This window comes from Struthio camelus, chromosome 15 (genome assembly GCF_040807025.1).
Source record: "Struthio camelus isolate bStrCam1 chromosome 15, bStrCam1.hap1, whole genome shotgun sequence".
Lineage (NCBI taxonomy): Eukaryota > Metazoa > Chordata > Aves > Struthioniformes > Struthionidae > Struthio > Struthio camelus.
The window spans coordinates 17,413,186-17,439,194 of NC_090956.1; the positions used below are offsets into that span (position 1 = coordinate 17,413,186).

General features: G+C 44.8%; 1 protein-coding gene across 7 annotated transcripts in view; it reads right to left on the reverse strand.

Moving 5' to 3' along the window:
• Positions 1-26,009, reverse strand: part of UBN1 (ubinuclein 1) — a 27,463-nt gene continuing 1,454 nt past the window's right edge. Inside the window, exons 3-18 of one of the 7 annotated variants that reach the window (XM_068908448.1) lie at positions 24,658-24,744; positions 23,555-23,650; positions 23,134-23,268; positions 22,315-22,418; positions 20,151-20,589; positions 16,482-16,552; positions 15,010-15,139; positions 14,668-14,786; positions 13,990-14,118; positions 12,863-13,006; positions 9,831-9,881; positions 8,603-8,645; positions 7,020-8,249; positions 5,393-5,645; positions 4,987-5,076; positions 1-2,409 (exon numbers count right to left, since the gene is read on the reverse strand). In XM_068908448.1, the coding sequence (XP_068764549.1) occupies positions 2,357-2,409; positions 4,987-5,076; positions 5,393-5,645; positions 7,020-8,249; positions 8,603-8,645; positions 9,831-9,881; positions 12,863-13,006; positions 13,990-14,118; positions 14,668-14,786; positions 15,010-15,139; positions 16,482-16,552; positions 20,151-20,589; positions 22,315-22,418; positions 23,134-23,268; positions 23,555-23,650; positions 24,658-24,744 (3,174 nt within the window). In that variant the 3' untranslated portion in view covers positions 1-2,356. The remainder of the gene's footprint in view (positions 2,410-4,986; positions 5,077-5,392; positions 5,646-7,019; positions 8,250-8,602; positions 8,646-9,830; positions 9,882-12,862; positions 13,007-13,989; positions 14,119-14,667; positions 14,787-15,009; positions 15,140-16,481; positions 16,553-20,150; positions 20,590-22,314; positions 22,419-23,133; positions 23,269-23,554; positions 23,651-24,657; positions 24,745-26,009) is intronic. The other 6 variants (XM_068908452.1, XM_068908449.1, XM_068908450.1 and 3 more) reach the window with 6 other exon arrangements.

The window sequence follows — 26,009 nt, forward strand, 5'->3', positions numbered from 1 at the left end:
TTTTGGAAACTTTGAAACAATTTATTCAGTTGTTCTGTACAAGATTGACAGTTTTCATACCACCCCCCTCATCTTCAGCAAGACAGTCCCAACACACACACAAAAATATAATAGTAGTAAACTGCAGCTCTTACACCCAAAAGGAACTGCCATACTAAGTAAGTGCCATGGGAGCCTCGCCTCCCCACACTGTCACGAAAGTGTTGCAAGTTGCCTTGTCAAGGCAGAGATGCCAGACTCCTGGCTCCCCATCAGCTGTCAGGGCTTTGCGTGGTTCTGCCTTGCTGCGACTCTGTTCAAAACCATTCACTCATTCATTATAGCATGTAAAGAAAAAAATATCCCACAGAATTTCCACCGAATAAACATTTCCCTGAGGCAAGAGGCTTCGCTAAATTCCTAGAACGAGGGCATTCTGCTCTGGCCACGCATGTGCGTGCTTCCCAGCAGAAGCATTCAAGTGAAAGCAAAGAGAGGGAGTTGAACCAGTACCTCAGGTCACTCGCTGAGAGTCCCTATCCTGCCAGGTATTTAAACACTCTTTCAAGCTACCATTGAAAGTTGAAGGTGCACAGTACCTCTCAGGATTAGGCCTTCAACGGGAACCATGCGACATCCATTGCTCAGAGTCCGTCAATAACTGCTGTGCTTAGTTTTACTAACACAAGTTCTGTCTTTGGCTCTTTTGCTACAACCTAGGTATTTTTTGTAAACAATTTTTTCAATTTTGAGCTGCATCTGTTTAAAAATACAAACAACGTACTGATCTCGGGAAATCACTTATCAGCTCAAATTGAAAACAGTCCATCTTGGATCTTACCAAAAATGGGGAAAAACTAAAGCAAATATTTGCTGGTATGCTCAGTGTCACCATCCTTCCCCAAAGTTCGAGAAGGAAGGCTGCAAGTGTTTGCTGGGAATACCAGTGAAGCCTACGTGGATCAGTGCTTCTGCTGCATAATTCAGACGTGGCTACGGGGGCCTGAGAGAAGAGAGGCTGGGAGAGAGTGGAAAATCAGAACCCATAAGCTCAGCTGGAACCACAGTCTGCCCTTAGCTATGCACAGATCGAAAGGGTACGCTCAGGGATCAGTATTTAGGTCTAAGAGTTAAAAAATTAAAAATGAGATACCCCAATTCTAGATGGTCCCCATTCCTGCAGCTGTGACAAGCACATGATTCTAGTGCAGAAATCATCCAGAAGAGCAATATTCTTCTCTGGAATTCATTTGAGTAGTAGTGACCTTGGTTAACCTAGATCATTCCCTCTGCCCACCAAAGAGAACATGACTGAAGACCCTAGGAAAGAATGGCTTTAGGGGAAGGTCTGGAACCCGCTTGCACAAACTCGGATAAGAACTGGTGCTCTTGCTGGATTTGGTACTGTATTCGCAGTCACCAAGACACCATTGAAGTCCAGACAGTGCAGCTTTTTTTGATGTGCAACCATAAAAAGCTCTATTAAATAAAACAGAATACATCTTAAATACAGAATGATTAAAAAAGGGTTGAGGAGCACACAAAATAGGGCTGAAATGTGTGTCATTAGTCCACTCTTGCTCCACCATAAAAGGCACTGGAATTATGTCTTCCTATACATGTGACATGCTGAGAAGTGTTCCATTCGATCCAATGCATTCAATGGTAATGAGGATAAAACTGAGCAGGAAAAACACATCCCTTTAGAGGAAAAAAAAAATCCAAAGAATAAAAGAAGTAGAATTCTCAACGTTCATGAGTGCATCTAGAAATGTCTCAGGAAAGAGTCTTCCTTCTCCTCCAGAGGGGAACACCAGGTGGTTCGTTAGATTCACCACACAGGAAATGTTAAGTCCTCCAATTAACTGTAGCACAGTTTTATAGTACAATTGAAAAGTTAGTCAAATGTCTTCGGAAAGCACTGGCAGTGCCAGAATTACCCAAGTAAATCCAAAGCAGAAAGAAGCACCTTTCACACCCTCCACTGGCAGACCAAGGGGGTAACTAGACTTGGAGGTACTTGGCAGATGTAGACACAGGCGGGTGGGAATCCACCAGCACTGGACTTTCTGCAAGAAAGCCAAGCCACCCGAGTCTCCCTGCAAGTTTTAGCGCTTGCCAGTGCCAGGGAATGCGTGAAGGGCAGCAGCAATAAAACAGTGCTACAAATGCTTCTCTCATTAGGGCATGGCTCAAGATGACCCTTTGTGTAAGGCCTTGCTCTGAAAGCCTCTGAGCAAACGTGCCAATGAGCTCCTCTTTGCAGTTCAGTCTCTCCAGTTGTCGTGAGAAAAAGACACAGCTGGTATTCAGTCTTCATGACCTGTTCCTCTTGGTTTTTATCCTATGTGTGCTCTAGCTCCCCTCCTTGCAGATGTCACAATTTCCGCTGCTGCGCATTGGACCCTTTGCCATGAAGCTGAGAAGCATCTGAAAGAGATCAAAACCAAGTGGGAAGGGGTTTTGGCATCAGCTACGTGGAGCTGGGTGCAGCTGGGGCAGCCAGATCTCTCTGCACAGAAAAGCCTACTTTCACCTTCAGCCACCAAGGAATCAGGGGTAAGAGGAAGTGCTTCAAAGACATCTAATAATTGGAAGCAGCCCTTCCTCTGCATCCAGGCAACAGCCATGGGAAGCACTGAGAGTCTCCTGTGGTCTCCCAGCAAAAGCACCAAAGCTTTTTGCTGGGAGGCTAGCTAGCCTACCAATTTATGCTACCATGTACCCCCATCTAGGAAGCTAAAAATACATGGTATTTGCTGCCTAACATCTAAAGGTGGGTTCAAATAAAACTGTTAGCAGACCTTTGCCATTGCAATGAAGGCTTTGGGTGCACACTGATAGCAAAAGGATTCACAGGAGCCTAACCACTGAAGGAAAGGAACAGCTGTGGAGGGGAAAGAGAAAATGCAGCGAAGAGAGAAAAATCAAGAAAGTTTAAGGAAGCAGAAGTTATCAGGAGCAACTAAAACTAGCGTCAGACTATCACGAACAAAGCACTGAGCGGGGTAGCAACAGCTTCTTCTTCTCCAGGGCAAGGACAGTTTACCCCATGCAAGAGCTCAGTCCCAGCACGGAACCTCTCTGAAGCAAGCAGAACCATTGTCATGGCACCAGCGCACATGCACCTCCAGCAGCAAATGCAGCAGTAGCAACACACAAGCAAATGCTGAATGCTCTTTGCTCAAATGCTTTTTGATGAATGTCGGTATAAGAGCCTTTGCTTAAGACATCAACATTTCCTTGCACGTACAGAGACCTCTGAACACACTGGAGTCTACTCAGTTTTCAGACAGAGTGATACAGCTGGGGCTGTCTATACAGCCAGCCACAGTTTAGTCCACAAAAAGAAATTAATATATTTTAAGACTATGATTGTCACTTAAGTATCTACTTTGGCAAAGCACAATTGATAACATCCTCAGAAATGACAACGCTGAGCTCAGTCTCCAATCTTTATGCAAAAAGACCAAGGAAGGAAGAATCCAGCATGCCACTGTAGAAGCTGTTTCAGTGGTCACTTATTTCTAGTTGCATTTTGTTTGCCCTCAGCTTCTGGCACTACATCCGGTCTGTCTAAAAGCAGCGGTCCATCAAAAAAAATTCTTTTGTTATGAGCTCTATAAGCCACAGTGAAGTCACCACTCTAAATTCCCTCAAACAATGAGACAGAGAACTCCTTCTCAGTGACACAGAATACATTTCACAACCCTTGTTCAACTAGAAATCAAACATCTCACTCTCCAGTAACTGTAAATTTACAAATACAGCTTAAAGCAGAAAGCCTTCCATTCTTCCCTATGGATCAAGGAAAGGTCTTTCACTCCAGTGATTGCTGCCAGTAGCTGCTGCTTCTGCTCCATCTCAGTGAAGAGCTGTAAAAACATGGCTCAGGCAAACTTCAACAAAAGAAGCAGAGACGACAAATTCTTTGAATTTTCACCAGTACACAGCACTCTTCTTCCTCCAGCAAACAAGCACTGTCCTCAACAGTGAAGGGCATTTTACCCCATGACTGCTCTGGGAGGCCAGATTAACTCCAGCAGCTTATCCACACATCTACTAATAGCCCCAGTGCCACAAAATTAAGCTAGCACATCCACTCCCAGATCAGACACATGTTGCCCAGCAAGAGCATCACTGTAGGAGCAGATGCTGGGAGAGTAGCACTGAACTGCACTGAAGAGCCAAGGGATACTTGATGAAGAAAGCAGAAATAGCTGCAGCAACTACCATGGGGTAAGCAACTGCCAGAAGCAGATGAGCCCAGTCCTGAACCCTCGCATTTTCATTTCCTGAACGCTGCATGGACCCCCTCACTTCTTTCCTTTCTCCATAGTGCCACCATGTTTCCACACACTCACGGCCCACCAAGCCACAGCAGGCAGGACTCCATTTACGAGCAGAGAGGGTGTTCTTCAGAAATCTCTCGTCTTGTGCATTAGGTCTGCAGGCATCAAACTGAGGCAGGAACAGGCTTAACTGCAAAATCATCACATTGTCAACACCAAGTAAAGCAGTTTCCATTCACACTACAAACCTGTTGTGAGGGAAATGCAGGCAATCAGCTCAGTGAACAGATGCAAGACTGTCTGGTCCGACACATTTTATGTAGGTCACCAGTGACAAAACTCCAACAGCCAGAACGTTCAACCCTAGGAAGTCCTAGCAGCCTGTACGTAAACACGCACAGCTTTAACCCTAGAAGAATAATTCTTTACTACGACACAAACAGCAAAGCTGAGGACCTCCAGGAGCCAACACTTGCTATAAGTACCGAGGGCTCATCATTCTACAGCTGAACAAGTTTGTGCTGGCCAACTACATAGTAAAGGTGCAAAGGGCTAAGCCTAGCTCTGTATCTTGGAGAGGCTGGAGTTTTTAGCAGTGACTGCACCTGTCAGATAATGTGGAAAACAACTTTGCCTTCACCCCTAGAATAGGCATCTGCCAAGGTACAGGATGACTCACGACGCAGAAGACAAACAAGACTGTCTGACAAGTTACCTGGCAAACTTTGCGGTAAATGAGTGGACAGGGCAGAATGTGGGAGTGGCGCTGCATGGTGGGGGCTGGAGTGCAAGCCAGCTAGAAGACCTAGAGAGAAAAACAAAGAAAGGAGAGGAAAAAAAAGAACAAATACACATTGAAGACAGAAACAAGCAGAGGAGCTGCAGTTAGGGCCTATAGCTTAGCCTCCAGCTATTGGGACTTCTAGGATAGCTAAAAAGATGTGCCCAAGGTTCTCCAAATACAATTGCTAGAGATATAAATGCACGAACTACAGCATGAAGCAACAGCAAGAGAGATGAGTTTGTCTGCAATGGGTTAACACGGCAGAGCAATGTTGTTCTTGTTATTTGACAGCACAGGCACAAGTAACATGCACATGCATGACTGGGAGGGCACTCACTGTGGCCAAGGCCATGGTGGAAAGTTCCTGGGGCAGGTCCCGTAACTATTGCATCCTTTGATACGCCTGCTTTCGGGGAGGAGTCTGAACTGAAGGAGATGACATGAAGAGGGAAGGAATGAATAGGAGAGATAATACCTAAAGGGGTGGAGCTCAGAGCAGCTGGCAGCTTTGGATTGCTGGACTTGTAGGATGGAGACAGTACACTTAAGGAGGAAGAACTTGTTAGCAGCACAGCTCCACTAGTTCCTTTCTGAAAGGCAACAGAAAAAGTCAGTCAGGGGTGGGAAAGCCATGGCATTTCATCGTTCATACTTAACAAGGAACTGCAACACATAAAGAGCTGAAGACTTCTGCCATGCAAGAAAAACCCTCCCAGCCAGGGCCCAAGAGCTGCCAGCTGCTGAGCATGAGGAGATGCCCAGGACAGCGACCATCCAGCCACTGGATGCTGCACTCTTCTAAAAGTGATTGTACTGGATCTGATCCTATCGCTCTCCAACTCTGGAACTTTGCCTCCAATAGACAGAGGAAAAGCCTAATCATGCCCTATGATTTCCAGGAAGCGTCCTTCTAACTTCCAGCAGCGTATCATTGCCAGCAACTCAAGGCATCGAGGCTTGGTATACCTCTCTACGCAAGAATGTTATTTGCTGAGAGATCTACTCCATTGCTGAACGCTTTTCGGCTATCTCGGTAACAACTGGCTCCAGAGGCTGAGCAACATATAGTTTTCAGGCCCATTTAAATATATGCATTTAATTGCACAGTGATCCTCTCTGAGCTCTTTCCCAGTGCCACAAAAGAAGGCAAATATCAGCAGCTGCCAAGTAATTAATATGACAGCATTAGGAATAACTAATTTTTTGTTCTGGATGAAAAACAAAGCTCCTATATCATTAAATGCAATGACTGAATAATGCAAGTCTGTATAGGTAAGCCAGGAGGTCCTTCATAAGACATCAAATTCCACTGAATTTTCAGACCCTGAATTTTGCAGTGTGGCACTGAGCTCAGTTCTAAACCATCACTCCAATCAGTTATAGGAGTGATTGAGGAGCAACAGAAAGTGGCAAAGAATAACCACCCAAGAAAGCTGGGCAGGCATTTTGAGTTTATAGCACAATATCAAGGGTTATTTATTCAGTAGATCAGTAGTGAAAAAACACGTCAATAATATTTAAATTTTCCCAAATTATTTTAGTAAGGCCAAGTTTGCAGACCTGATTAAAAACAAATTGATAATTATAATTTCAGTTTATGCAATGATTTTAACTTTCACGGCAATTTGTCTCATTGCACTTCCTCCAGACCCAAATGGGAGAACTATTGTCCCCACAACTCACAAAGTCAGGCCAAGAAGACTTCATAAGAGTACCCAGAAATTGCAGGATTTTGCTTATTTGTTAAACTAAACTGAAAAGGAAAGCTGGAATTCCAGAGTGCAAACCCGTGGCAACCACATCTTCATAGCCTAAGCACGCAGGATTCATACAGTTATTTAAGAGTTTCAGGAACTTATTTTGAAGTTATGACTTTATGGCACGTCTTAACAAGTTAGGAGACTGCCTGAAACAGCACCATGCGTTCTCCCGGCACTAGGTTAGGCCAGCACATTCCTGCTTACCGGCACAGAGGTAGAAGATGCAGCGCTGCTAACGACAGCTGGCTTTAGGGAGGAGGTCAGTAATTTGGCCACCCCTTGAGTGCCCCCGCTAGAATCTCCGTTTGAACCACCAGGTGGGGCTACCAGAGTCAGCTTCTGGGAAACGGGTGTTTTCTTCACCGAGGAGCTTGGAGAGGAGCGGCTGGGTGCCTGTCCCGAGGAAGGCGTCTGCACACCAGGCAGCAAGCTACCAGAGGAGCAGCCCTGGTTTGCAGAAGCTCCAGATGAGGAGCTGCTGGAAGAGGCCCCGTGCTTGGAGAGGGAGCCAGAAACAAAGGGGGATTTGTAAGATTGTCCTGAAGAGCTAGAGCCAGTTGAGTGCTTTCCTGTGTAGCTGAGAGATGACAAGGATGAGCCTGGGCTCTTGTGGGAGCTGCTGGAAGTTGGGGTGCTGCCTGGTGAAGCAGAGGAATGGAAGCTCTGAGCTTTGGTTGATGACTTGACCTGCTGGAGGAGGGAGCGCTGGGGCAGTGGGGAAGAGGACTTGGGGTTTTGCAGTTTGACAAACGGAGCCGGGGATGTGAAAGCTTTCTGTGGCTGGCTGTTTGAGTGAAAGACCTTGACCTGAGCACCCGGCACTGGGGCGGAGGTCTGAGGCCCGTGGCTAGGTCGGAGTAGGCTGTGATGTTTCTGCTTAGACTGATGTGCATCAGGAAGGATTTTGCTGGGGGAGGCTTGGCAGGAGAGCTCTTTGTAATTTGAGCTCTCTGTCTTTTTGTCTTGAGAGGACTGACCCAATGCCAGTGCCTGCTCAGCCAGGAAATTTAGAGGAGACTGAAGGGAACCAGCAGGGGAGGGTGTAGGGGAAGGGTTGGACTTTGGAAATGTCCTTTTCTCCTCTGAGGATGCAAGATTTGGGATCTTCTCTGATGGAGCTTTTGGAGGTCCAGGAAGAGTAAAGTCAGGGCTTCCTCCTGCTCTGCTGTTCAGCACAGCCAATTCTTTAGAGACGGCATCAAGTGAAGAGGTGGGATTATGAATTAAGTCCTCATCCAAAGAGTCATCCATGAAGGTAGCGGGAGTGCCAGTGCTGCTGGCTGCTTGGGCTGTCCCAAGGGACAAGAGTTCTCTGGTCTGGGTGCTGATGCCCAGAGCTCCTCCCTGGGGCTCTGATGAGAGAGCTAAGGTGCTGCTTGAGTGCATCAAAGGAACAGAAACTGGGATCTTTTTATCTGGTTTACAGGAAGATTCCTGGAACAAAACCACAACAAAAAGCAGAGTCAGAACAGAGGCAGGGATTCTTGCTAAAAAGGGAATAAAAGGTTCGTAGCGTGGGGAGGAGGGGTGCAGTGGGCATGATCTGCACTTGATGGTCCCTCCCTCCCTCCCAGCCGGTACTGCTGCTGTACAGCACCACAGCCAACACCACTGATTTTAGCTACTATTCTCGCAGCTCTCAAGCCCTGTACAGATTATCAGGGCCGTTTCAGGGAACAACTTCCTTGTATCTAATGTATAGGAGGCTCAAAGATGGGCTCTAAGAAGGCAGTCGCTTGACTTTTGGGATATGTCAACCATAAGAACCAGAAAACAAAAGAACTCACCTTCACCTTCACCTTAGTGGGGGCCATAACTTTCTTCTTCGCCCTGTTTGAAAGGAGACAAAAGAAATATGGGCTCACTGAACGCCCTCAGGGAAGCACCCAATTAAGGAGCACACTTGGGCCCTGTTAATGATGATCCACCGAGTCTTTTGCAAAGAACCAAGGGAACAGAGGCAGCATCTCAGGTTGCTAGGATTCAAAACTGTACGACGTTTGTTGCTGCTCTAAGAAGCCCCAGCTCCCACGCAGGGGAATGAATTAGGGAGCGGAGCAGTCTTTGAAATGGTAGCAGAGCAGTGAAAGCACTCAACAGACACATCCTGCACCGGCTGCAGGGCAAGGTGCTACTACAGGAACCCACTACTGACCTAACTATAGCAATACCCAGGCAGAAACTGATACAGAGACTATATTGGAGAAAAGCTATAAATTTCTTTTAGGTTCCCAGAAGAAGCCAAGGATCCAAAAGCATCTGCCAAATTCACGGAAAAACAGATCACTTTATGTCTGGTCAGATGCAATCTCTGGTTCAAGACATCCCTGAGCTGCTGGAATGGTACGGTTGAGGGAAGGATGACTCTATACTCTATTTCATACTCTCTCACACTTCCCCTCATCCAACCAGTGCCAAGAATAGGACCCTCGGTCAAACAGACATCAGCCTACGTCTGTATGACTGTCTACTGTAGACTGCCAGCAAGATCCACAAGACCCTTTGGCATTAAAGCACCTGCCCAGCTGGATTCCGATAGCTCTCCTGATTTGCCACCCACAAGCCTGTCTTACCCACCTTCGCTAGCTTAAGCTCATCACATCCCTCCTTTAACCAAGCAACAAGAAAGAGGGAATCCAGAATTCAGTAAGGACTGACTGAACAGGTAGCAATAATCACAGTGCTGGCATCACACTCCATTTTACCTTGATTTGCCTCCCAGGGATGAGAACAGAGCCCTGACTCCAGTCTGTTGAACAATGCCAGGAGGCAACTTTGCTTCAGAGTTCTTATTTTATTCTTATCTCTGAGCCTACTGTAAGGCACCTCAATAAGACAGTTGCTGGGAGATGTCACACACAAAAAAACTACTCTCCCTAGACCTCCCCAAATGAAGCAGCGCCAAACTATCTGATGGGAGCCAAGCAAGCTCAGGTGCTCCTGCATGATCCACCCAGACCCCAGGGAACGGAGTTCACCAGTTATCGCTCCAAAGGAATGCTGTGCGATACTCACAGGACTGATGTGAGGTGTCCATGTACACGCCTGCTCTCCTTAAACAGTGTCCTAAGAAGGGAAGAGAGCAATGAGAAGTGATATCCAGCAAGACCCAGTAGAGCAGCTGGGATCACTGGAGAAGGAGCTGCACAGTACAGCAGGGGACTTAGTGAAATTAAAACCACAGAGAGAGGAAACAATATATTCATCCCTTTTCCAGGAAAATCCTCTTGAACTCCCCCATTCAATTCCCTCTCTGGGGAGCTATGCTTGGAGGCGCTGGAGAGGCCATTAAGGCAGTTGTTGGACATTAACTAAGGAAAAAGCTCAGCCAGCTTAAAAAGCCGACAGCCAACTGGAGAGGCAGTACAATCATTCAAGCTGGGTGTCACTGCTGCCACAGCAAGGCTGACAGATCATCCAAGAGCTCTTCAACAACTTCAAGGGAGAAAAGTTACCTTCCCCTGCCTCAGATACAGCAATACAGTAACATGGATGAGAAACCTTCAGGTTTTGCATGTCTCTGTTGCCTTTGTGTCCTCTGTAAACAGCTGAGGTGACTTCTTAAATCAACACAACCATTTCTGTAACAATTGTCTAACCACAACCAGTAGAGCTTCATCCAAAATCCTGGAGTACTGAGCCTACGCAAACCAGCATCTTACACAAACACTATTTCAGCTAGAAGAGCTGCCACAAATCAGCTGCTTTCTTAGACGTCAGGGAGAAAAGCTCATAAATACACCGTCAATACTGGCATATGGAATATGCTTTCCTTCTGTTACTACCAGACTGAATTTCTGAGACAAAGACTTTTGTCATTCTTTTTCTTTTAATAAGCCAGCTTATTTCAACATATATTCTGTTAATTGCCTTTTAGTGCTAACCCAGAAAGCAGAATCATGGCTGGGCCTCTCCGAACACATACACAAAGTTGCTAGTCTGTCAGTCTTCAAGTTCCTCTTAAAGATGAACTTCCGTGCTCTTGCTGACAGTGAATCAAGCTGACTTGTCCATAAAATTGTTTCTATTTTGCCTAGTGTTGCCAATCCCTTCCCTGCCCTTCTGTGTGGCTGTCAGCCTACTCTCTGTCTTTAGACCACAAAGTCCCAGGAGGAGAAACCATTGTTCTTTAGCCATTGGAAAGCAACCAGGAAAACCAATTGTCTTCAGTCATTTTCTAGTTAACTTTGCCATAAGGCTCTCCTGCGTTCAGGGAGATTCTTAGGGGAACATCTGTATGCTTAAAACAGTTTCACCTACAAACTAGGGGAAAAGATTTTCACTTTTCTGTTATTCAAGGAAAGAGTTTGTAAAAATTGGCAAGCTGGGACCCCCAAGCTGGTAGTATTGTCATTAACTAAGAAGGAATCTACACCCATCTCCTTAATTCCATCATTCAGCTCACATACTGAGTAGCTCACTACAACCGTGCACATTATTGTATTTCATGTGCACATGCAGCTGCAATAAATGGTCATGCATTTTTCCAAATGGATCTGTATTTTCCTGTTCACACTCATCGCCCTTACAAACTGCAGTCTCCTTCTTCCTTTATTCCTCATGAACCCCAAACACCAAATTCAGCAGAGAAAAGAAGACAGTGTTGTCCAGCTCATTAAATGTGAAGAGATACAGATTCCAGCAGTAGGACTAAACAGGTGTCCTTTCTTTAAAACTATTGAGCAAAACAAAGCAGGCCAGAAGCTGATGACAGTCCTAGTAGAACAACTCTGCAATTTGCATGGCTCTCTGCAATTGCCAGCTCAATGGCATGGAGGATGGAGGGCACGAAAGAGCAGTAAAGACATAGGATGGCGTAAAGAAAATAGGCCCAATTCCTACTTATTCTGCTGACTCTCTGACATGTTTTGTGTAAGTTCCTGGGTCCCTAAATCTTTCTGTTTTCCTTTCTTATGGGAACAATACAGGGTCTAGGGAAGATTTCCCAAGCGTCTGAAAAGATCCTTTGTAACAAGGTTTCCAGAAACCACAGGCCAGTCAGCCTCACCTCAGTCCCCGTTCTAACCTGTAACCCACTTCCAATGGCATCCATCAAAGGTCAATACTGAGGCCAAGACTACTTAGCATCTTCATTAACAACCTGGATGACAGCCTGGATCGCACTCTCAGCAAGTTTGTGGGTGACATGAAAACGGGGGTACACGCTGGAAGGCAGGGCTGCCATTCACAGCAACCTGTACAGGCTAGAGGAATGGGCTCACAAAATAATTGTGAAGTTCAACAAAGACAAATGCAAAGTCCTGCAGCAGGGATGGACTAATCCCATGCAATAGTACAGGCTGGGACTAACTGGCTAGGTAGCAGCCATATAGGAAAGGACCTGGGGGTGCTGGTGGACAAGTTGAACGTGAGCCACTATTACAACGGTGTACTGCTGAAAGCTAACCATATTATGAGGAGGCATTAGCAAGAGTGTAGTCAGCAGGTCCAATCCTTATCCCTTTCTGTTCAGCACTTGTGAGGTCACATGTGGAAACAGTGGCCAGTTCCAGGGCCCCCACAATACAAGAGAGATGTTGACAAACTGGAGATAGTCCATAGGAGGGCCACTAAGATGGATAGGGAGCAGGGACACATGACATACGTGGAGAGGCTGTGGGAACTGGGTTTGTTTAGTCTGGAAAATAAGAAGGCCAAGGGGGATCTAAAGGCAGTCTTCCACTATTGAAAGAGTGTGTGGGTGTGTGGGGGTGTGTGTGTGCAGTCATGAAGAAGACGGAACCAGACTTTTCTCAGAGGTGCACAGTAAAAGGCAAGAGGGAACAGTCACAAGTTGCAGCAAGGGAAATTCTCATTGGAAATAAGGAGAAGATCTCATGAAGAGTGATTAAGTACTGGAACAGGGGCCCAGAGATGCTGTGGGAACCTCCATCCTTGGGAGATTTTCAAAACTCAACTGGACAAGGCCCTGAGCAACCTGATCTAACTTTAAAGCTAGCCATACTTTGAACAGGGGATAGGACTAATGACCTTCCGAGGTCCCTTATGATAAGGAATCCCTGGAATACAACATGATTCTTGCTCACCTGGCCTGCATCCAGCCTTTTGGCCAGAGGGGCTTCACCTCTGCATCTAGGAAGGTCTTCACATAATCTTCCAGAGGCTGAGCCTTATTCTTTTCAAGCTCATAGCCATCCAATTTAATCTTCACCAAGTGGCAAAGCAGCTCCCTGAAGAACAGGAAGATTTCAAATATAGTTACTCAGATGAGCTTTCCCCAGATGAAGGTCATTCTGTTTATCCAGGGCTGGATGAATATGCTAAGACATGCCTGGCTCTGCATAATTATTCTGGATCAGACCATAACCAGCCAAGCCCTGGATTCCAAGTCCAGACATTCTAAACACCTTTCTAATAAAATCAACCCTACACTGTCTTCATAAGAAAGAGGAGGGGAAAGGCACATTTCTGTGTGTGTGTGAGTGCACATGTGCACATGTGGATGCACTAGGGGAGAAAAGCCTTATTACCCCTTCCTATCCTAATATCCCGAAACAGCAGAGGTGGTAAACCAGTGCCAGAATTACAAGCCTCATTAACAACCACAGAATTGAACCTCTCCACAACAGTTTGTGCTGAGAGGCAATGAGATCCTGCAGGAAGTAAAGCTTTCTTTATTCTAAATGAATCAGCCATCCATGTAGCAGCACCTCACTTTGTTACAGAATAAGATGAAAAAGACAGCACGATTTATTCTCTCTTTATCCTTTCTCACTCTCCCCTTCTGTTCTTTGTTCAATGCCTGGATGTCAGGGGCAACAATTCCCATCACCTTTAACTGTTTTCACAACCAGAAATCTGGTCCTGTTAAGAGTCTAGTCTGGAGGATCTCAGAATTCAGATGAGTTCCTTCTTTTCCCAAAGGACTGTCACTCTCTTTTGGCCTCTGCCCACTGAGGCTTCTTATCACATATCTCAAGAGTTGGCTTGCGCCTGAAACCAGGTTAATTTTGGAATGTATTTAAGATTCAGATTTAATAAATGCAGTAGTGCCTTCCACAAACAGTGCAGTCGGCCACAAACCTTCAAGTTGCCTGTTAGGACAAACGATCAGACCTGCTCTGAAAACAAGATACAAACATTTGAATGCTTCGCATCCAACTGCATAGAATAAGGCAAGTCACAGTTTACTTAAAATCTAAATTGCGCAAACCTGATTTCATCATTCCACTGAAATTTCTTTCGAGGTCCCATGACGCGCTTGCCTCCCTTTTCTTCATCCTCATCATCATCAGAGCAAACTCGATCTCGCTGCTCTTTGTCCTTTTCCTCCTCCAGCATCCTAAAAGGGAGATGGAAATAATGTGAAAGTCATGGTCCTGGAAAGGTGCCATGATCACTTAGCCAGATTCAAAGACAGGATAAAATATCTCTGAACAAGACTGTTCAGAGGTCTCAATAATTGAAGACAACACATGGTTTGGAAGAGGGGCCTGAATCTTTTGCTCTAGCATCCAAGCTGATCCACGTGCTCCATGTTAAGGAACTTCTTGCCCTTAGTACTAGCTACCATTGCATATCTGACAATGCACAAGAGAGACCACAGAACTGATCCAGCCTGACTGATCTTAGACTGTCACGTTCCTAATTACAGATTTGGGTGGGAAAAAAACGCTTCAGTCAAATTCTGGTGCCATCAGTGCTGCAGTAGTTGGCATCAACACTGATAGTACAAAGAACACACGCAGCTTAATTAGGCCAATTAATGCCTGTCATCAATTCTCAAATACAGGACAGAAATAGGAAGGAAACTTCATGAGAGCAGCCTACAGGTCACATGCAACCCGCTGAGAAGAGCTACAGACGAATAATGAGCAAACGATGAGCTTACTTGGCAAATTTCGCCTGAGTATGGGCTTGGCATTCCTCCTGGTACTTAGCCATCTGCTCTGGCATGGCCCTACCAATGGCATCTTTTAGCTTCTGTAGAGGCTCCTTCAGTCGGCCACCCTAGAGCATATCACAGAAAGAACAAGGTTCCACACGGCACACTCCAGCCAAGAGACCCCAAATCTGGCAGGTCTGAGACCTTGTCAGTTCTGAATCCACAGTGCTGGGGTGGCTGGCTCATGCTCAGAGGAGGACAACAGTGCGTAATGGAGAGAACAATTGCGCTCTGGAGATCAGAGGTAACAAGCAAACGAGATGGGGCTGTGCTGCCAAATTTACTCACCTGTTCATAGAGATAAAGCTTACGGGCACGTTTGACCAGAGTGTCCTTACTGCAAGGAAAGAAGGCAGCCAGGTGGGCGTACACCCCTGACCGGATCTGGCTGTTCAGCTCTCGGGTCTGCAGCTCTATGCTGAAGAACAGGACACATAGAACATTGACCAGGGATCTGACATGGATTCTCTAAGCAATAGAAAAGCAATTCTGACAACTGGGGAGGTGGACGCAGGGAGAAGAAGGAGACAGCACAAGTCAAATTACATGAAGGTTCATTGGATCTCAAAATCAAGGGACTCAAGCCCTTTCTCCCAATCTAGGCCTTTCATTGTAGTGTCAGAGTACCTTGAAAAGCAACAGCAGTATTTCAGCAGCGTTACTGCATTTCTTCCTGGCAGCTGAGATGCAGGAGTGTTAGGCAATGAAATGAGAGACTGCTTATGTCAGATGCTACTGCAGTCTAATTCAGGATAATACAGCATAAAGTGTTAGTTTGTGGGCCTGATCTTACTTCCCAGTGAGTAGATTACAGAGGTTAGTGTGTGCCAAACCTGTCTACATGGTTACATATAGACTTAAGAGATTAGCTTTTTAAGACCACATCTCAATGGCAATAAACTTGTAAACACCCCTAACTGATTTTGGTGCAGAGTCATAGAGATCCACTTATATCACTTCTGAAAGTGGTTAAAGTTACTAGCTTAAAAAAAAAAAAAACATTACGACTGGACTGTATGTGCAGTCAGTGCAGGAATGTTAAAAGTAACCTACACTTGAAAAGAGTGGGAAACAGACTCCCAAACTTCCCTTCAGCAATTCCCTTCAAGTGCCTTGATAAACCTTAATAAAATTAAAGCCTCTGTGTAGGTATTGCTCTAAGATGATCACAAAGCTGCATGCATTCACCAGCCTTCTCCATGCACTTGAAGAAGAATGAAGCCATTATCAACAGCTGCATGAAGCAACACTGGCATTCTGTAGATGAGGGACTCAAAAATATAGAGCAGGAATGGAGTTCCTTCAGTTTACACAGAAAACCAGTAGCAGGTTGGGAACTGAACACAGCAGCCTTATTCCTGTTACAAAATAGTCCATGTAGCATACAACTTGAACAGCAAAGAACGTGCTTGACATCTCTGACAGGAAGAGATTTACTGTTCTTGTATCAAGCTACAGTCACAGGTCAAATGACCAAATTTAAGTATACGATATCAAGTGTTATCTTGAAAACAGGAGGCCTGGATACATCCCCTCCAGCCTTCTCTTATCCCAAGAATATATCACATTTCAACAGAAAGTCATTTCTAGGAGACATTCATGTTATCCTAGGCACGTTCTATGTGGAGGACGGGCATGAGCAGATCCACACAACTGCTGCTAAACCTGCTCCTAAATTTAATCAAAAAAAAAAAAAAAGCTCCGTATGACATTCTTTTTTCCCAACATTAGTCCCGCTCCCCTTTCCTGGTAACACTTACTCCAGTATGATGTTGTTGATATCCTGAGTGAAGAATCTCTGTTTGCCTTCTCCTTCTGCAGCTCTGGCAGCCTGGAAAACAACACAAGTCATCCATTCACTTACAGACAGGCACAAGTAATCAAATGTTTTTCAAATCACTTGAGAAAGACTGTAAAACAAGCCACAGTTTCACCCCACCTAGCTCTGCACCTGCTACTCCACACGCTGCAGGTGCTCAGAGCTCACCGCCTATGGCAGAATGTGGACAGGACTGACCAAATCGTCACTTGGCAATTCAAAGACCAAACAATCAGCTAGCTGGGGAAGGGTTGAGCTTGGCTCACTGATGCTAACCACCTCTTCAACAGCTGAAGACAGACACCAGGACACTAGCTCGAGCCTGTTTGATACATGCCCCGGGATGAATTTACTAGCTTCTCACTTGGAGGGTTTGCTGTGTTTGATTGCAATGAATGACAAAATGAATTCCATGGTGTTCTGCAACCCTTGCTGTCAGATTCCATCCTACTCTAGTCATCTGTTCCTGTCACTTTCTTTAAAGGCAGTGCACCTATTTAAATGAGAAAGGCTTTTAAATGACAGGGATCAGAGGATTTTTTCAATAAGTAACTGAGGAGCATAGTGAAGCCCTAAACAAGTAGGGCACTGTGCTCCTGCTGTCACTGGAACAGAGGCACCGGATGCTGCACACCTGGAAGAGGAGGGGAGACAAAGGGAAGCAAAGGAGGCCAGACATATGTTGCTGAGGGACAGTCCAGCCAGAAGCATCACACAGATAGGAAGACACCCTGGGAATGAAAAATGCACCAATGCTCAGAACTCTCATAATTAGTCCACACTAACCATGTCAAATACCATCGAGCTGAAAGGTTTCCAATTATTCTCCTGCTTTAATATTTCAATTGTGCTAATGAAGAACCATCAAGCCTGGAACTGGAGCCACTCTCTTGGCAGCAGGTCCAAACCTGTCTCATTTTGTTCCATCCAACACTATCACCAAACTCACAGGAAACTATCTGGAACTCCCCACTCTACAGAAAAGCTTCAAAGGGGAGGAGGAGCACAGTCATCTAAACCAACAGACTGGCAGAAAAAGGCCAAAATGTGAATTGCAAACTGCAACCCTGCCCTGCCTGTGCCCTTTCCTCTTACAGCTCCCTCACTTCAAGTCCAACCCAGCCATTTGAACTGGTAAGACCATGACCTGCCCACAAACACCTCAGAATTTGGATTCTCCTGTCCAAACACACTGCAGTTGAGTGCACTGGAGTTGTTAAAGTGGAGTGAAGATTCTTCCATTTCCTGGGGCAAAGGAGATGGCTTTTTGGAAACTGCCTTGCTTGGCATAATTCCCACAGGAAGAAGGGACAGTTCTAAGACATGGATTTAATTTCACACTAGAGCTGTTAGATGGAGTAACGTGAGCATAGAGCTTGCCCCTGGAACAGGAAAGATCATCCTAGTCATGCTTAATGAGGGTCAGGGATACTTATCACCAGGCCTTCTAGACCAATCTGGACATTAAGCTAAGCAACCAACAGAAAGAGGAGTAGCCATAGGGGATGTGTTATTTCCTATCAACACTATAGAAACTGAAAAATCCTGCTCAGGAAGCTTCCGAAACTACCACTGCAGCACATAGAGCTCTGCCCAAAAAAATCACACACCCATGAAAAATACGTCCAGTGGGAAAATAATTCCAAGAGCTGAATGAGAAAGCAGAAGATTGCCAAGGAGCTTTTACAGTCTCTCCTGAGTGGCGCAAAACTGATGGAAGAAGCAAAACTGGGATTAACCACAAGGCACCACATCAAGTTAATGAGACCTTGCGTGGGAAAGGAGACCAGGGCATGATTTTGAAATTCCCTAATTTAAGGTTTTAAAGTTCAGGCTGGTAAGAGATGAATTTATGCCCAGAAGGTATACATTCCCCAAGCGATCTCTGTCTGCTATGGGTCATACACAGCTGGTGCTATCAAAAGAGAAGACTTAATACTAAAGAGAATCTTCAACATGAACATTATTTTAGGAAGGAGAGGGTTAAAATCAAATCAGTTGAAGTGCAAAAGGAAATGCCTCAGGCTCCATTTAACCTATAGGATTCTCCCACTGGGAGAATGCTGGGATGGAAGATACCTGGTTCTCAGACAGAAGTATGGCACCTTTCCATTCCCATGTGCAATGGGGTTCATGTCCCCAAATCCTGACTGACCCAGGGGCTTCAGTTTGCTGAATCTTGCTTTTCCTACTTGAATCCTTATCCTAATGTAGACAGTCCAGCAACAAGAAACAGCAGCAGGAAAATCTGAGCAGGAAAATCTGGGGGTAATCTGCTATTACACTATCTTGCAGCAGTATAATGATTAACGTGATATCAAAGGAGCCTCTGTAACATTCAGCTCTAACTCAGATATAGTTCAGAGGCAGCTTTTTCAGTGTTATCCGTTAACAGTATGAACAGCATTCTTTTTATCAGACACATTTAGCTGTGGCGATACTTCAATTCCTACTTCTCTTCCATCTGTTCACCACCACTATATGCATTTCAGATTTCTCAGTAGGATACAGTTATCTTTAATAGAAGCTTATCTTTAGTAACAGGAGCTATTAAGTAACAGAGATGCTTAAGCAACAAGCGCTCTAAGATGACCCCCTGCCCCAGAAGGCAGAATACACCCCACCGCAGAGGTACCAGAGCACTGTTTAGGACTTAAAATCAAATGCTTAAATGCAACACTAGTAGCAGGACCAAAACATCTCAGTGTCTGTTGACAGCCCTTATATCAGAGAAACCTCACAGCAAATCTGAAAGCGCACTTCTTCAACATGCCAGGAGAGGGCTCCTTGACCAGCACCTCCTCCGCAACAGTAGTTCCCAAACTGGCCACAGCTTTTTGGAGAAGATGGGCAAGTCCCACAGAAGTCCAGTTGCAGGAGGAGCTGCTAGTGGAACCCTTCTAGAAATTAATATATCCCATTCCCTAAACAGTCCCACAACACAGAGATATTAAAGATGAGAAAGGATTTCAAATTGCCAGCAACATAGCTCCACTTCGGAGCTGCCAAATTGTAGTTGTGCTTCACTGAAGGTCTCCATCTGTGCGTGAAAGAGGAAACAGTTCTAACAAAACCTCAAGCCCAATCCATAGGGCTCTTCACACCTTCTCACGTTGTAGAACAGGCAACCCTTTTCAGGTGCACCTACTCATTTTATACACAGAACGCTGTGTGCTACTTCATGGATGCTTTCCTGATCACTATAGCACATTAAAACTATAACAGCGGAACAAAAGGCCCCCAGCCTCTCTAGTACATATTTTAAGTCCATTCATGTCAAACTGACTTTGGAAATTACCTATTGCATCAGGTCCATACTCTGCCAAGAGAGGTAAAGAAACCATACTGACAGTTGAACTCATGAGTGTTATAGTCATCAGGTAACAAGGCCAAGGACCAGCACTTTGCCACTGTGACATCAGAGTATTCAAGAAAGTGACTTGGCCACAACAGAAAACAGGGTGATATAAAACTGCGCTCCCACTCGGCATTGTGAAATTCCCCCACTGGAGCATGCTCTGTCTCTGGCTGAAGCCACACATGAACCCAACAAAGCTTCCCCTCCTCCAGTAACCACACAGTCATGCTGCCTCCCAACTAACTGCCATACCTGAGTCAGTTCTTTGATGCGTTTCTCCAAAGGGGCTGGCACTCCTTCTGGGAGGGACGGTGGGTGCTTGAAATCCTGTTCTAAGCCCACTCCAAGAGGATCACTCCCATCCTCCACATCATGAAAGGGACTCCCCTCTGGGGATTCACTGAGGAGCCTCTCCAAGTCTAGATCAGTTAATGAGTCCATAGCAGTAGCTGCCTGAAGCAGGTCATTATCACTGGCCTGGCCAAAGAGTGAAAGCAATGGGTCAGACATCGTCTCCACCTCCCTTGGGGCTGGAGGTTCTGCTGGTGAGGGAGTCACGACCTTCGGCTCTTCATCTCTTTTCTTCTGAGCTTCCTTCTCCTTCTGAAACTTCTTTAGCATCTCCTTGACACTAAGAGCTCCGGAGTATTTCTTTTTCTTCTTCTCCTTACTTGCATTTAATGCTGTAAAGCTGTAAGCAAAGAATGGAGGAGGAAAGGGAATTGAGAAAGGCATAAAACAAGATCAAGGAGAAGAGAAGAGGATACCTTCATCCCAGTTCACTTCAGCCACATGCGCCAATCCCCTGGAAAACCTTAACTCCTTAACCCGTTACAGCAGGAAAAATAACCTACTGCCTCTCAAGGCCATAGCTAAGAGTTAAGAATAAGACTGAAAGCCTGAAACTTCAGCTCAAGAACCACAAGCCCCACATGACGCAGAGAATTGTCATTCATTTAATAACGTCTCTCTTTTTTTAGCAACTTATCTATCAGGTGTTCTTCTATCCAGTCTTAATCATACTTAAGAATTTCAGTTCCTTTTCCGTAATCCATTCGGCTTTAAAAATGCATTTGTCCCAGAACTCCTATGCCAGATTTAATAACCATTGCCCACGAAACAATAGTCGGCAAATGGCAAGAATTACGATGTTCAACATAACTGGCCTCAAGCAGATTTTTCTGTACCAGAGGAAACATTACCAGTCTGTCAGAAATAGCAACTCCACATAGCAACTTTCTCTCCACCTGTGACCCTCCATCCTAGGGACCATAAGGTAAAGCTCTTCTCAGCTGTGCAGTTTGAAATTGAGGGGAAGAGGAAAGAGTCCTCTAAGAGGTTCATCACCTGTGGAACCGCTCACACCAGGGATAGGACTGCCTCAGCACAAAACTTACTTTGGTGTACAAGTGTACCTATCTCACTCCTTCAAACTTCTCCACCAAGTTATGCTCTTATTTAATCATTCACATTATTGTAGAAAGGAAGAACGGGAAATGCACAAACAATTAATGCAGAGGAACTGAAGCAAGAGAGTTAGTGTGACAGAAGCTGATTATACTTGATGCTTCTTGCCTCTATTAGAGCCACCAAGGCAAATTCCCTTTCCTTATTCCGTACTGAGGAATCGCACACTGGTCGTACCATGTCAGACACGCGGGTTTGCTGCTGCCAGAAAGCAAACCCATGCAAGAAAAAGGAAATCTAAAAGAAAAGTTACAGGACGGAGGAAAAACACAGAAGAAAAATGCAGCAAAAGTGGAAAATTTAGCAGATACAGAAATCAAAACAAAGAGACCAAGCAGACCAAAGCAAGTACAGATCAATGGAAAAATGAGAAGATTTTTGGAGATGAGAATAACCGTTCATATTCATGGCACAAAAGGCCAGAAACTCCAAAAGTGGAGCACTCCTCCAAGAACCATTTTGGGCAGGAGTACAAACTAATGGCAAGGGACTGGAGCAACACACAACTTTCTTTTCCGCTCTGGACGCCCATGGCCTTCCAAACTCTGTCTCCCTGCTAGCCAGACACTTACAGCTCTTGAGTTCATGTCCTTCCTTCATGCCTTTCCCTCCCCAACTTCCTCCCCAATATTCACTGTTTCTCTTTGAACACTGTCCTATATCTGTTCCCACCCTTACTGTCTAAACAGGACACCAAGAAATAAAAGCATTTCAGGCACCTGTGTCCCTCCCTGCTCTGATACTCTTGCTGGGGAGCTCTGCCCTTCTCCTAATCATGAGCCTTTTATTGTTTTTTCCCTTGAAGCACTGGCAGTTTATCTGTTGGTGCTTATGCAGCACGCACCAAAGCAACCCTCCACTCCAACGTGTACTACTGCAGTATAACAGATGCCACCTGTAGCCTTGAAGCAAGGTGACAGGCAGCAAGCCACGCCCTATTCCTTCTTACCCAGCTTTTGGGAACTTGGACTTTTTTGACTTCTTTTCCTTGTCATAAGAATCATCTTTCTTCTTCTTCTTCATTTTTTCACCTCCATCTTTCAACTTCCGCTTCTGGAGGGAATTAAAACCAAGTCAGAATCAAAGTGCCCCCGATCTTGGAATTAGAGCAGCACCCCCAGAGCCACTTTGGGCCCTTCACCAATAATCTGAGAACAGCTCATTCCCTAAACGGTATATTAACCCAAACTGCATACATGCATCACCACTGTTCTGGCACATACGGTTTTCAACATTTCAGCAGCGCGCCCAGCTTTTACGCTAGAGAAGATCCTATCAATAAAGGTGACGGAACACCAAGTGTTCCTGCTGTCTCCCCTCTTAATCACGTCACTTTAGCTTCATGGCAATGTGGCTGTCTCCAAAGACTTATTACTGCAGAACAGAGGCACTAGCTTCCCAACGGTCTTCCCTCTCTAGCAAACCTCAGATGAGAAGAGAATAACCCTCCAGTACTTCTTGGCATCCCAATAATGCTAAACAACTCTTCAGGGTGACAAGGGGCTGCCCTTATTTCTACTCTAGGAACCAGGGAACACCAACAATAGTCTCACATGTGCCAGACAAGCTTCATTTTACTATCAAATACAGGAAGAGAATAGGTTTTGAAGAACTCATTTACAAGAGTAAATGCTCTACATCCCCCCTCCTTATCCCATCCACACCAATTCACAAATCCTTCTCTCTCTTGTATTTCAATAGCCTTTTCATGCAGCAAATCCACCACGCTCTAACACAGGGAACACTCTTAGAAAGCTGGCATGCTGACCTTGGGAGTTTTCTTCTTTTTCTCTTTAACATAGTCATCTTCATCATCAGATGCTTGCCGAAACTGCAGTGTTCCTGAGTTGATGTAAAACCCTCCATACTTCGTAGTTAGAGAAGCTGGAACGAGCTCATCATACTGGTAATAAAAAAGAACAATCTATTGATATTGTAAGTTTTGTTATTTTATTCTGTATTTGAGCTGTTTGGAGAAGGGAACGGAACTTGCGCCTCCCAAAAAGAGGCTGGGCTGTGGACACATTTGCTAACTAGCACTCTTCTGCCATACAGTTGCCCAAGGACTTCTCATTACCCAGCCCTGGCATGTTCCTTGCTTGTACTGTGTTAACGTTCTCCCCAGGTGCCAGTTCAGACCCCCCCAGGCACCTGAGTTTAACCACCCTCGCACCTGCCCAAGTACTCACTGCTTCAGAATTATCAATGAAGGAGTCAGACTCGTCGTATCCATACCCCATATCAATCAAGTCCTGAATACGGTCCTTTCTACGTCTCTTGCCACCCTAAGCAATAAGAGATTGATGATTGCTCATCTTTCATTTCTAATTAGCACAGGAATAGCCCTGATACAGGACACATTCTCTCCAGTATAGACAAGAAAATGAGTTCTTTTTCCAAGCAGCAGTAGAACTAAATAAGCGTTAACTCACTTCATACTGTAATCTAAGGATACGGTAAATCCAGTTTTAGGTCTTGTCATATGGAATCAAAAATAGTGCAGACATATGAAACAAAACGTTGACCTAACAGAAAATCTTTTTGACAGGTTAGCTTTGTGCCAGCAAACTTTATGTTGAATCAGTTCTGCACCCCTTAAAACTTTCTGCCAGGGCAGAGATGGCTGACCCTTCCATAACTGCCATAAAGGCAGTACTAGCTCTGTATTGCGTGCATCAAACACACACACAGTGCATTAAGATGCCCAATAGGTCAAATTCATATTGCAAGACAATTTAGCAATTCACAGATCCAAAAGAACCAGCTGTAAAAAACAAAGCATAGTTTTGTCGCCATCTATTGAAGTAAAATAAGAAGAGGAACAGCAAGGAAATGGGTAAGATATCAGATAGCTTCTCTCACACTACCAAGGGTACTATCTTAAGGGTAGTAGAGTGACCAAAGCGCCATACTTGGAGACTTAACAGATTATGCTGCGCCACAACAGCAAGAGCCAGAAATTTATTTTTGCTTAAAAGATTAAATTTCATAAATTAAATTCATCACATTAATGCCATTTGCTACTACAAGTGAGACTGAAATTCATTTAAATCAGATTGTCATCTGATTTAAGAATGTATCTGGACTATTTTAGCATACCGCAGCCCTGAGACAGAAAAAGAACATTAGATAAACGTTAGAAACGTTAGAAAAAGAACGAAGATGAAAGATTGCACAAGAATAGGAACATAAGAGCTAATAACCTCTAATTTCTATTCAAGTACTACTATTTGAGAGCTGAGCAGCATTATCCAGTCTAAGGAACAACAAAATATAAAGAAGAAAAACATACATATTTTTCTTCAAACTTCCTAGCAAGAGCCTCCACTTTATGCCTTTCCTTTTCTTCATCATTGAAGGGATCAGCAGGCTCTTTCCTCTATAGAAAGAAACAGAGATAAAACCATCAGAATCAATCCTGTCACAGTGCCACCAAATCTATTCCACATGCATTAAATCCATCATAGCTGGAACATCCAGGCATAACCTCAGACAATCAGCCTTTACTATAGTATTGTGAGAGTGTTGTTTTTCTCAGAATAAGTCAGCGAGAAGAGAAGAGAAGAGAAGAGAAGAGAAGAGAAGAGGTTAAGCTTCTTAGAGATAAACCACAGAAGTGTAACAAGCAGTATACTCTTTTAACTCAAATCACGCTCTCACAGAAGAAAACAAGAAGATGGTGAGACAGTACCGTGTCATCAATCTGCAGGTACTGCTCAAGTCCTTCCTCCTTTTATAACTCCTGTCCAACAGCTGAAGAACAAATCTGGGGCACAACCCTTCCCTCCCCCAGCAGTTCTTCGCTTCACATGAACGCTCTTTGGCAGCTAGAAGTCAAAAGAACTTGCTCTTATCCTGTTCTTTACTGCACGCCATTTCTGCAACTCCCGGGTGCTCTCGTGACACACACACAAACATTTATTGCCTCACTATAGTCTCTAGGTTTGGGGGCTGCTCTCTCAGCTGGTTCTGCACCTGTCTGCTGCTCCTGACTCTCTCAAAAGAGCATCATGAGCTTGTCAACTGACTGTAAAACAGTTCTGAAGAGCAATACAAAAAACGACTAGAATCCCATCAACCTTCTCAAGCCTCATGACCCTGATGTCATAAGCAGCAGCGGCAACGGTGCTGCGCTAGGATACCAGAGTTCCTCCATGCCACAGGGTGAAAAAATACTATTCTTTTCTAAGTACTTTTTCATTGAAAAAAAAAAAAAAAACCTAATACAAAATGAAGATGCTACAGAAATTGGCATACCATCGTATCCTGAAAACTTTCTGTCAAAAGGCAAGCAAAATTGTCAGACAACACCTGAAAGAATGATACGCACCAGACAGGAACAGATACCAAGCTCTAAGGTGAAAAACCTTCACGTGCAGTACAGGGGCATCCCCAAAAAGATACAGGCACCCATTGTAAAACAGTCATAAAGGTCTCTCTTTCGATACTGTTTGGAAGACATTTGTACTGGCTAGCAAGGCAGATTAAAAAAAAAAAAAAAACCTTTCAATCAGGCAATTTCAAACTGATTCAGCATTACTTGACATCATGTGCCAGATTTTGCCAGGAACAGATCACCTACTTGATGTGAAACTCCAGGGAAGACAAAGCAATAAAGACAGCGTGGCCTGGCAGCAAGAACAC